This window comes from Miscanthus floridulus, chromosome 6 (genome assembly GCF_019320115.1).
Source record: "Miscanthus floridulus cultivar M001 chromosome 6, ASM1932011v1, whole genome shotgun sequence".
Classification (NCBI taxonomy): Eukaryota; Viridiplantae; Streptophyta; class Magnoliopsida; order Poales; family Poaceae; genus Miscanthus; species Miscanthus floridulus.
Window position 1 is genome coordinate 107616787 of NC_089585.1, and position 11304 is coordinate 107628090.

Genomic DNA, 11304 nt, shown 5'->3' on the forward strand with positions numbered 1-11304 from the left:
GCACTTTTAATTCCTTTATTTACGTTACAAATTCGATTGTGTCTAAACTCTAAACCACTCATCTTTTCCCTCCTTGAGACAGAGTTACCAAGAAGAAAGTGCAATGATTCGGTAATGGCCAGCAGGGCAAAATCATAATTTGCCATTTGGTGATAGGATTTTGTTAGGCCGCGTTTGGTTCTGCTAGCGCACTTCACCTAGCCTTGCCAGCGAGAAACGAAAGAGAAAAATGTGTTTGGATTCCTTGCCTTGTTGCCTCGGTTTTTGCGTGAGTGAGTTTTTCCTCGCTGACCCAGGAGAGACAAATTGGCTCGCCGAAACAGGCAAGGTTAGCCTCACCTGAGGTCACACTGCCTGCGCAAGCTGAGCCCTTGTTTAGTTGGCCAGAGTTGGCGCGCGCCGGATTCCTGTAGCGCACTGTTGACCACTGTAGCGTTTCGCTTGTATTTGGTAATAATTGTCTAATCGTTGACTAATTAGACTTAAAATGTTCGTCTCGCAAAGTACAACCAAACTGTGCAATTAGTTTTTTATTTCATCAACATTTAGTACTCCATGCATGTACCATAAGTTTGATGTGACGGGGAATCTTCTTTTTGCATAGTGTTAAAGTTGGGAGTTAGGGGTGAACTAAACACCCCCTGAGTTTTTCCCCGCTCACCCAGGAGAGCCAAACTGGCTCTCTGGCTAAGCGAGGCCAAACATTGCAAGATTATCTGACTTTGACTCTTTAACTGATTTTTGCAGATGTTCAAGTTCATCCGACTAGAACTCTTAAGTGATTTTTGCCAAATGTGCTTTAGCTCACATGATGATCAATAATCGATAGAAGGATCAGATCACTGGTAAGGACAGGACAGAGGGAGGTTCAAACTTTCAATGGCACATGCCATTATCAGGAACATCAAAACTATCGAGGTACGTGATCATAAGGTCTCAGTAAACTCTATATCAAGGATTCAAGGGTGAGTACTGAGTACCATGAAATTTGTCTGTAATAACCATGCTGAATATAGCTATGTCTAAATCTGGTATTTCAAACACCATAGCTAAACAGTCATTACATCTTGGGCACTAAACCAATGCAACTATGCAAGGAATGCCGCATTGTTTGCAAAATCTTATTTGAACTCGTGGCGGATGTAAACAGGTATAGCTAAGCAAGCCGGCACAATTTTTTGCACAACATATATACTACTACAAAAGTGAACAACTGTAGAACTCCGAAAGACAACTTGGCATTCACCTCGATCTTGCATACTTGCACCAAGCAAAGCTTCCCACAAGTTCATCAGAGCTGGAGCCTGGAGCCTTTCATTCGTCCTTCTTCTCGAGGCTGGTGTTGTTCAGCCGCTCGACGGCCAGTATGAGCGCCTGTGTACCGAGCCCACCCTCGCCGTGCGCGATCAGCGACACGTACAGCTGTTGCGCGAGCGCGAGCCCCGGCAGCGACAGCCCCATGGCCTGGCATTCCGACAGGCAGATACCGAGGTCCTTCACGAAGTGCCGGACATAGAAGCCAGCCGCCATATCCCTCTCCAGGATCCGCTTCCCGTACAGTTCCAGCGACTTGGACCCCGCCGCGCCGGTGGAGATGGCCTCCAGCCACTTGGCCACGTCCAGCCCGGCCTTGTGCGCGTACACCATGCCCTCCGCGAGCCCCACCATGGTGGACGCGATGGCGATCTGGTTGCCCAGCTTCGCGCGCTGCCCCGCGCCGGGCCCGCCCATGTACAGCGCGTTTCCCATGAGCTTGAAGAGCGGCGCCAGGCGAGCAACGACGGCGGCGTCGCCGCCCGCGAAGATGGAAAGGGTGGCGTTGCGGGCCCCTCGGTCGCCGCCGGAGACGGGGGCGTCGACGGCCGAGCAGCCGGAGGCGGCAGCGGCCGCGGCTATCTCGGCGGCGAGAGTGGGGTCGGAGGTGGTCATATCGACGAGGATGCCGCCTGGGGCCAGGCCGGAGAGGGCGCCGGTGGATGGATCGAGGGCGGTGGAGCGGACGTCGGAGGGGAAGCCGACCATGAGGAAGATGACATCGGCAGCCGAGGCGGCCGCGCGGGGGCTGTCCGCGAGGCTGGCGCCGCTGGAGACGAGGCCCTGGGTCTTGGATGCCGTGCGGTTGAAGACGGTGAGAGCGTAGCCGGCGGAGAGGAGGTGGCCAGCCATGGACTGGCCCATGACGCCCGTCCCCACCCAGGCCACGCGGGTGGTGTCCGGAGAGATCGGACGATCGGAGACGTTCGCTGCCGTGGACGACGACGACATGGCTGCTGTTGCGGCGGCGGCGGTAGCGGCGAGCGGAAAGGGCGGACGGCGGCGAGTGAGGAAACTGGATATGCCGGCCAGCATTTGGGGGCGGAGTAGCTGCTCGATATGCTGTCCCTGTATGCAGATGAATTGTCGCAAATGCCCTCTCGTGTCGCGTTGTAGTTGCCGATAAGGCGACCTCGCGTCGTGAGGCCAGTGGGCTTCTGTATAGTCACTGTCTTGGAAAGGGGGCAGTGGGCTTTATCCATGGGCCGAATGGTAGCCCGAGAGTGAGCTCATGGGTGACGTGCAGCCCCAGAAGCCGCCCGCCGCCAATCTGGATCGACCAAACCACAGGCGGTTCAGGGGCCGAATATTCGCCCGTGGGATATTTCTTGCCCGGTGCGCCAACTCCGCTGATATAGATATCCTCACAGGCGGCCGCTAGGGTTTTAGTGCTTCTCTCCCGGCGGCGCCTCCACATCTCGTCTCTCAGATCGGGAGGCGAAACCAAGGTGACTGACCACCCTTTCCCCCTCTTCTCTGGTTGGTAGAGCTGGAGCTAGCTGATCGGTATTTCTAGTTGACTTCAAGGCGTTTTGGTTCCATCTCGTGGTGTCTTGTGTTGATTGGATTGAGCTAGAGCTAGCTGATCGGTATTTCTAGTTGACTTCAAGGCGTTTTGGTTACATCTCGTGGTGTCTTGTCTTGATTGGCTTGAATCAGAGGCCTTGATGTGGCTTGCGGTTCGAATCTGAAGTTTGTGTGGGTACTCGAGGTAATTTAGGTCGATTCGGGTTTACTGGTGCCCCTGACTGTTCTATCTGTGTTTGGTCTGTCCGATCTGTAGAGATAAGATAAGGTGCAGTCCTGGTTCACTCCGGATGTCCTATATTACTTGATTCTTAAGTTTTGCGTCGACCAGTTAGTTTGCTCCTTTGGGTGAATTGGGTCTGCTGTGATCCTTGGGTGACACTGATTTGTTTACTCAGATCTACTGTTTTGCCATGACTAATTGTGGCTGGTATAGTCTGATTTGGTTCTAACAATTTGTGCCCTGTTGGTAGTCCTCAGATTCATGATAGTTATGTTTATGATCCATTTTAGGCATTATGATTATGATTACCTTTTTATGGTCCATTTTTTTAATGCTCAGTATGTCAGCATTCATCGATCTGTAGTAGTCCAAGTCTACATGAATTTGATGAGTAATCTATGCTTTCCTTTTTGTCATCTTTGATTTTCATGAAGGCTAGGATCTTCTGCTAGTTGAAATGTCTGTCTAAAATATTTTCTGGTGTTTCCATGTAAGTTGGTATGTCAATAATGTGATAATCTGTCTGTATAAGTGTATAATATTGGTTTTGGTTCACAATTGTAAATTGTAATACACATGGTACACCCATCAGTTGTGCTTTAACCTGTAGTCACCATCTACCGTTTCTTGTTTCACTTATCAGTATTAACCCATTCATTAAGTATTTTAGAGATTGAATCACCCCTTTGATGCTTTCTTAAAACAAGTTGTGTAGTATGATGAGGTTCTACCCTGTGTTCAACAAAGATACCTTTTAGCTTTTGTGTGCTTACAATCCCTTGTGTTGAGTGAAAATTAGAATAATTTACCTTGATAAAGAGTGTGAGTGAAGATGTTTTCAATAACTTTCTGAAATGGTTAGTATCTTGTTTGACACACTAGACAGTTAAATTTATGTTTCTCTTTTGATCCTGACAATTGTAGTGCTTGTTGCTTCTTTGTGCAGATGTCAGGCTCAAAGTATTCTGTAATTTTGTTTATTTTGCTTGTGTTTTCTTTAAAAAAATTCTGACTCGCATTTTGTACCTCAAACTGCAGGAATACATATACATATTTGTAGTGGGATTGTCATAAAAAAGTCAAGATGGTGAAGTTCACGGCTGAAGAGCTTCGTGCCATCATGGACAAAAAGAACAACATTCGCAATATGTCTGTTATTGCTCATGTGGACCATGGTATGTCCAGACCAGTGCTTTGTTAGATGGCTTTATGTTTTCGAGCCTTTTCGTTTTTAGAACTTATTTTGTTTTCAATATTTAAGAGCTAATGCTTTTTAATGATGCTGCATAATCTGTTTTGCCAAGTTACTTATGGTCAGTTATTCATTCATGTAGTAGGCTTACCCTTTTCTCATCTTGTGATTAATTTTTTGCTTCTCTAGGTGCTATGATAGGTATAGTACCTGTTAGCTATATGTTTTAGATTGTAATGCATTGATGTGTTTGTTAACCTTCAATTTTGATTGGTTGTCTGTCCCTAATTTGCTACTCTGATGCATGTCCAGTTGGATGTTGAAGTTGTGCACCGTTCCTTATATATTATTGATTTTTTGCAGGAAAGTCCACGCTTACAGATTCCCTTGTGGCAGCTGCTGGGATTATTGCCCAGGAAGTTGCTGGTGATGTTCGCATGACTGATACTCGTGCAGATGAAGCAGAGCGTGGTATTACAATCAAATCCACTGGTATCTCTCTTTACTATGAGATGACTGATGAGTCACTGAAGAACTACAAGGGCGAGAGGGATGGTAACCAATATTTGATCAACCTTATTGACTCACCTGGGCACGTCGATTTTTCTTCGGAAGTTACAGCTGCTCTTCGCATCACCGATGGTGCTCTGGTGGTGGTTGACTGTATTGAAGGTGTCTGTGTGCAAACTGAAACTGTGCTCCGCCAAGCCCTTGGTGAGAGGATTAGGCCAGTCCTTACTGTGAACAAGATGGACAGGTGCTTCCTTGAGCTTCAGGTTGAGGGTGAGGAAGCTTATCAGACTTTTTCCCGTGTCATTGAGAATGCCAACGTCATTATGGCAACATATGAAGATACGCTCTTAGGTGATGTCCAAGTCTACCCAGAGAAGGGGACTGTTGCTTTTTCTGCTGGCCTGCACGGATGGGCCTTTACCCTCACTAACTTTGCCAAGATGTATGCATCTAAGTTTGGAGTTGATGAAGCTAAGATGATGGAGAGGCTTTGGGGTGAGAACTTCTTTGACCCTGCCACAAAGAAGTGGACTACCAAGAACACAGGTTCTCCTACCTGCAAGAGAGGATTCGTTCAGTTCTGCTATGAGCCAATCAAGCAAATCATCAACACCTGCATGAACGACCAGAAGGAGAAATTGTGGCCCATGCTGCAAAAGCTCAATGTTACCATGAAGGCTGATGAGAAGGAATTGATTGGCAAAGCTTTGATGAAGCGTGTTATGCAAACATGGCTTCCAGCTAGCACTGCACTGCTTGAGATGATGATATTCCACCTTCCTTCCCCTTCAAAGGCTCAAAAGTATCGTGTGGAGAACTTGTATGAGGGACCCCTTGATGATGTCTATGCAACTGCTATCAGAAACTGTGATCCGGAGGGACCTCTTATGCTGTATGTTTCAAAGATGATTCCTGCATCTGACAAGGGCAGGTTCTTTGCCTTCGGTCGTGTCTTCTCAGGGAAGGTTGCTACTGGTATGAAGGTTCGCATCATGGGTCCCAACTATGTCCCTGGCCAGAAGAAGGATCTGTATGTCAAGAGTGTCCAGCGTACTGTTATCTGGATGGGAAAGAAACAAGAGTCTGTTGAGGATGTTCCTTGTGGTAACACTGTTGCAATGGTTGGTCTGGATCAGTTCATCACGAAGAATGCTACACTCACTAATGAGAAGGAGGTTGATGCATGCCCAATCAGAGCAATGAAGTTCTCTGTCTCCCCAGTTGTGCGTGTTGCTGTTCAGTGCAAGGTTGCCTCTGACCTTCCCAAGCTAGTTGAAGGTTTGAAGCGTCTAGCGAAGTCTGATCCTATGGTTCTCTGTACAATTGAAGAATCTGGTGAGCATATCATTTCTGGAGCTGGTGAGCTTCATCTTGAGATTTGCCTGAAGGATCTGCAGGAGGACTTCATGGGTGGTGCTGAAATTATCGTTTCCCCTCCTGTTGTGTCCTTCCGTGAAACTGTTCTTGAGAAGTCCTGCCGTACTGTCATGAGCAAGTCACCCAACAAGCACAACCGTCTGTACATGGAAGCGCGCCCCTTGGAGGAGGGTCTCGCTGAGGCCATTGATGATGGCCGCATTGGCCCACGTGATGATCCTAAGGTGCGCTCCCAGATCCTCTCTCAGTAGTTTGGTTGGGACAAGGACCTTGCCAAGAAGATTTGGTGTTTTGGACCTGAGACCACTGGTCCAAACATGGTTGTTGATATGTGTAAGGGAGTTCAGTATCTCAATGAAATCAAGGATTCTGTTGTGGCTGGTTTCCAGTGGGCATCAAAGGAGGGTGCACTGGCAGAGGAGAACATGCGAGGGATTTGCTTTGAGGTCTGTGATGTCGTTCTTCATGCTGATGCTATCCACAGGGGTGGTGGCCAGGTCATTCCAACTGCCAGGAGGGTCATCTATGCTTCTCAGCTCACGGCCAAGCCAAGGCTGCTGGAGCCAGTGTACCTGGTGGAGATTCAGGCCCCAGAAAATGCACTTGGTGGTATCTATGGTGTTCTGAACCAGAAGAGAGGGCATGTCTTCGAGGAGATGCAGAGGCCGGGTACCCCGCTCTACAACATCAAGGCTTACCTCCCTGTCATCGAGTCCTTTGGGTTCTCCAGCCAACTGAGGGCTGCAACCTCTGGTCAGGCTTTCCCCCAGTGTGTCTTTGACCATTGGGACATGATGGGCTCTGATCCTTTGGAGGCTGGCTCCCAGGCTGCTCAGCTGGTGCTGGATATCCGCAAGAGGAAGGGTCTCAAGGAACAGATGACCCCTCTTTCTGAGTTTGAGGACAAGCTCTAATCTTTTCGTTTTTGCTACTGTTACCCGTGCTGGTTTAATTGTCGATCCATCTACTGTGCTGGGAACTACCTTTATCCTGTTTCCTTTTAGTTGTCAAATGCATGTTTCTGAACATCATTGGTCATACTGTAGATGGTAGTGTGCTGCTGAGACACTTTTTGTTATCCATCGTGATGTAACAGATGAAACACTTGTATATGCTTTGTTAAGTGCAAGTGTTGCAGTAAATGCTTGTGCCATTCTGATTTTAATGCTTGTTTCCTTTCTGTTGGAAAATGCTTGTTTAAGATAATATCACTCTTGTTGCATGCTTTCTTTCTCGGCTTTGAGTGTTATGTCTATTAAATGATTAAATGACGTGTATTTTTGAGTGGTTTGAATTTCATACTGTCTTTGAATGAAACGGGTATATGGATCAGGTAGCTGCTGATTTTTATCAGTAATTGCTGATTGTTTATTTGCAATTAGACATTAAGGACTGGAATAATGGTTAGTTTTTGTACAAGATTCGGTCAAGTTCCATGCAGGTTTAAGTAAAATTGGTAAACAAGTCTCCAATACAAGCTTCTATTGCTATCAATTTCACAAGAGACTTGAATTAAGGTGATTCAGGGACTGCATGCTTATTACGGCCAAAATGATGATGATGATTTGTCCCTTTCTACCTTAGTACAAGAGGCTACAAGCTTCAGTTGCATCAGTCCCTAGTACAAACTGCACCAGATCTGTGTCCATAGAGCCTTTGTGTTTCCACGAAAGCATGTCACCTAAATCAGCTTTGCTTTTCTACATTTGATGAAGTTATTTAAAAACGATTATTTTACCGACGGGCAGAAAATATTATTAAAATTGACAAACAAAACTGTGTTTTTTTTGCTAAGCACAAAGTGCATGTCACAAATATGTATGAAAATTCGTCCCTATAAATATATGCATACAAACCATTCTTCTATACTCCCTCCATAAAAAAAAACGTAATTCTCGACGTGTGTCTAGATTTAGAGCTAGAATTGCGTTTTTTTTACGGAGGGAGTAAGCATTCTAGAATAAATTTAGAAGAATTGAACAACTTGTTAAGTTGGGGACTCAATCAATCGGATAAGAACCTAACCGACCGACCAATTACAATAGAACTTAGACTATCTCCAACAGAATGTCCCCAAATCGAAGACCCATTCGATATTTTGAGTCATGCACAGTGAAAAGTTCCGAATCCAAACCTTGCGTTCTCCAACAGCAGCGGTCACGGGCGACCCCCTCTCTCCCCATGGCCGACCCCCTCTCTCCTCAATCTCAATCGGCGGTCACGGGCGAGGAGGAGGTGCCGCGGGGGCCGAGCGGGGACGGCGCCGCGTGGGCTCCCCGCCTCCCATGGCCGACCGCCCCCTCGCCGGCGAGCACCCCCACCCATCGCCCGCGAGCTCGGCCGCCACGGCGCTGGGCCCGCTGCTGCTGCCCCCGTCGGAGCTCCTCCATGAGATCCTGCTCCGCCTCGCCGTCCCGGAGCTCCTCCGCGTGCGCTCCGTGGCGCGCTCGCTCTCCGGCCGTGCGTCTCTCTCTCTCTCTCTCTCTCTCTCTCTCTCTCTCTCTCTCTCTCTCCACCAGCCCCCCGACACAGGCGTGGGAGCCCCTTCCTCGGCCGGCGGGGCTAGGGCGAGCGCGCCCCCTGGCGGCGGCCCTGGGCGAGCGCCCCCTCCCCTGGCGCGGCGGCGCCCACCACCACGGCGCAAGATTTTTGCGTCGTCTCTCCTCGAGGACGCTTTTTCGTTCTCACCGACGTCGGACCCAAAATGGGTTCCTTGAATGGGTCTTCTGTTGGATCATGATTTTGATAGGCAAAAGTACTGTGCGTGACCGATTTTGCGTTTGGGGCTCCTCATTGGAGACAGTCTTAGGAAGGCAACAAGCTAGAAATGTCAATGGCCGTAACCAGAACCAGAACCGTCTGCTCTTCGGTCTTCTACTCCACGGTGTGCTTGGATTTAGGCCCGGTTTACTTCCCAAAAATTTTCACCCCAAACTATCACATCGAATCTTGCGGCACATGCATGGAATATTAAATATAGACGAAAAAAAACTAATTACACAGTTTGGTTGGAAATCGCGAGACGAATGTTTTAAGACTAATTAGTCCATGATTAGCCATAAGTGCTACAGTAACTAATATGTGCTAATGATGGATTAATTATGCTTAATAAATTCGTCTCGTAGTTTCAAGGCGAGCTATGTAATTAGTTTTTTTATTAGTATCCGAAAACCCTTTTCAAGATGAGCTATGTAATTAGTTTTTTTTATTAGTATCCGAAAACCTCTTCCGATATCCCCAAAACATCCGATGTGATATCCAAAAATTTTCATTTCGTGAACTAAACATAGCCTTAGCCTATGGATGCCATGAGCCCACCAAAATTCGGCGGCTGAAATCGGTACCCCGATTTGACTGCACGGAGAGAGAGAAATGAAGCAATGAAATGTAAGTTGGCATTGCTAGCTGGCGCAAGCCAAATAGCACAGCTTCACTAACAAGCAAACATGTGTTGCATTACAAACTAGTGAACCATCGGACAACTCTTGTGCCTTTTTTTATAGAAAAAAAACTTCACCACTTCTCTTTTTTAAAAATAAAAAAATTAGAGTTAGTTATACTCATAATTTTTATGCATAACTTTTTATGGGACAAAACTTATTACCATAATTTTTAGGATTAAGTCCATTTTTTGCCCCTTCAACTATTGAGTTTGTCTAATTTTAATCATCAACTACAAAAACGTCTAATACTGGTACCCTAACTGTCAAAACCGTTCACTTTTAGCACCTGGATACGAGCAGGGTTGTTTTGTCCAACGTGGAGCGGGTTCGACCATACTACGCTAGCGTTGACCGCCACGTAGGACATCACCCTCCACCTCAGTGACATGTGGGGCCCACATGTCAACCACTCATCCCCTCCCTCTCCTTCATCTAGCTCCAGCAACATACGGACAGGCGAGCTTGGCCACACTGTGGGCGGGGGAGGTCCGCCCCAGCGACGCACGAGGTGGACGGAGCATGTGCAGCCGCTGCGGAGGGGGTCGCGTGGCCCTAGGGCGCCGACATTAGCAACCTCGGCAGCCTAACGTGGCCCGGCCATGCACATGTCTATGGCAGCAGCGACACTGTCGCGTTTTGACAAGGCGGTAGCTACACCGGGCTAAGCAAGGGGGCGAAGACAGACTAGGGCTCAGTGGTGTTCTGCAGAAGGCTCTAGTTGGCTCGGAGGCGAGCGGAGCAGTGCTAGCCACGGGGGCGGTGGCAAGCCAGCCAACGAACTGAGGCGGCGTCGGCATTCCCAGTGAACCAGCGGAGCTCCGCGAAACCTGTACATAGAGGACGACCCCGGATGTTATGGTGACACAGAAATGAAGCAAAGGTAGGAAAGAGAGTGGGCAAGATGGGGTTGGTTGTGGCGGAGCTTGAGCTCTGTGTGAATGGCAGACACCGATGACGCGAATGGCTCGAGTAAGCTTAATAGAGGATGACCCCTGACGGGACCACACCCAGCAGCGAGCTCAAGACCCAAGGCTCCTATGGTGGTGAAGAATTGGAGAGAGAGATTGGATACATCATGAATTTGAGAGGGGAAGAGAGACGGTCATGCTTTCCCACGGCCGCATTTGCACGCAAAGCCAGCGCTCGCGGCAGGTGGCCTATGGCCCTACTGCCTACAACATCAAGGCTTACCTCCCTGTCATCGAGTCCTTTGGGTTCTCCAGCCAACTGAGGGCTGCAACCTCTGGTCAGGCTTTCCCCCAGTGTGTCTTTGACCATTGGGACATGATGGGCTCTGATCCTTTGGAGGCTGGCTCCCAGGCTGCTCAGCTGGTGCTGGATATCCGCAAGAGGAAGGGTCTCAAGGAACAGATGACCCCTCTTTCTGAGTTTGAGGACAAGCTCTAATCTTTTCGTTTTTGCTACTGTTACCCGTGCTGGTTTAATTGTCGATCCATCTACTGTGCTGGGAACTACCTTTATCCTGTTTCCTTTTAGTTGTCAAATGCATGTTTCTGAACATCATTGGTCATACTGTAGATGGTAGTGTGCTGCTGAGACACTTTTTGTTATCCATCGTGATGTAACAGATGAAACACTTGTATATGCTTTGTTAAGTGCAAGTGTTGCAGTAAATGCTTGTGCCATTCTGATTTTAATGCTTGTTTCCTTTCTGTTGGAAAATGCTTGTTTAAGATAATATCACTCTTGTTGCA

At 48.0% G+C, this 11304-nt stretch overlaps 2 protein-coding genes and 1 pseudogene across 2 annotated transcripts; 2 read left to right on the top strand and 1 right to left on the bottom strand.

The window, feature by feature from the left end:
* Positions 1-949: 949 nt before the first annotated feature.
* Positions 950-2405, bottom strand: LOC136456525 (probable 3-hydroxyisobutyrate dehydrogenase-like 1, mitochondrial). Its single transcript, XM_066456431.1, has one exon. It carries the CDS (start codon positions 2347-2349, stop codon positions 1315-1317), a length of 1035 nt encoding a protein of 344 aa, XP_066312528.1. The 5' UTR covers positions 2350-2405; the 3' UTR covers positions 950-1314.
* Positions 2406-2777: 372 nt separating this feature from the next.
* Positions 2778-7311, top strand: LOC136456524 (elongation factor 2-like; annotated as a pseudogene).
* A 1120-nt stretch (positions 7312-8431) lies between these two features.
* Positions 8432-10996, top strand: LOC136460990 (elongation factor 2-like). Its single transcript, XM_066460485.1, has 2 exons — positions 8432-8610; positions 10726-10996. The coding sequence occupies exons 1-2, from the start codon at positions 8432-8434 to the stop codon at positions 10994-10996; spliced, it is 450 nt and encodes a 149-aa protein (XP_066316582.1).
* The last annotated feature ends 308 nt before the right edge of the window (positions 10997-11304 follow it).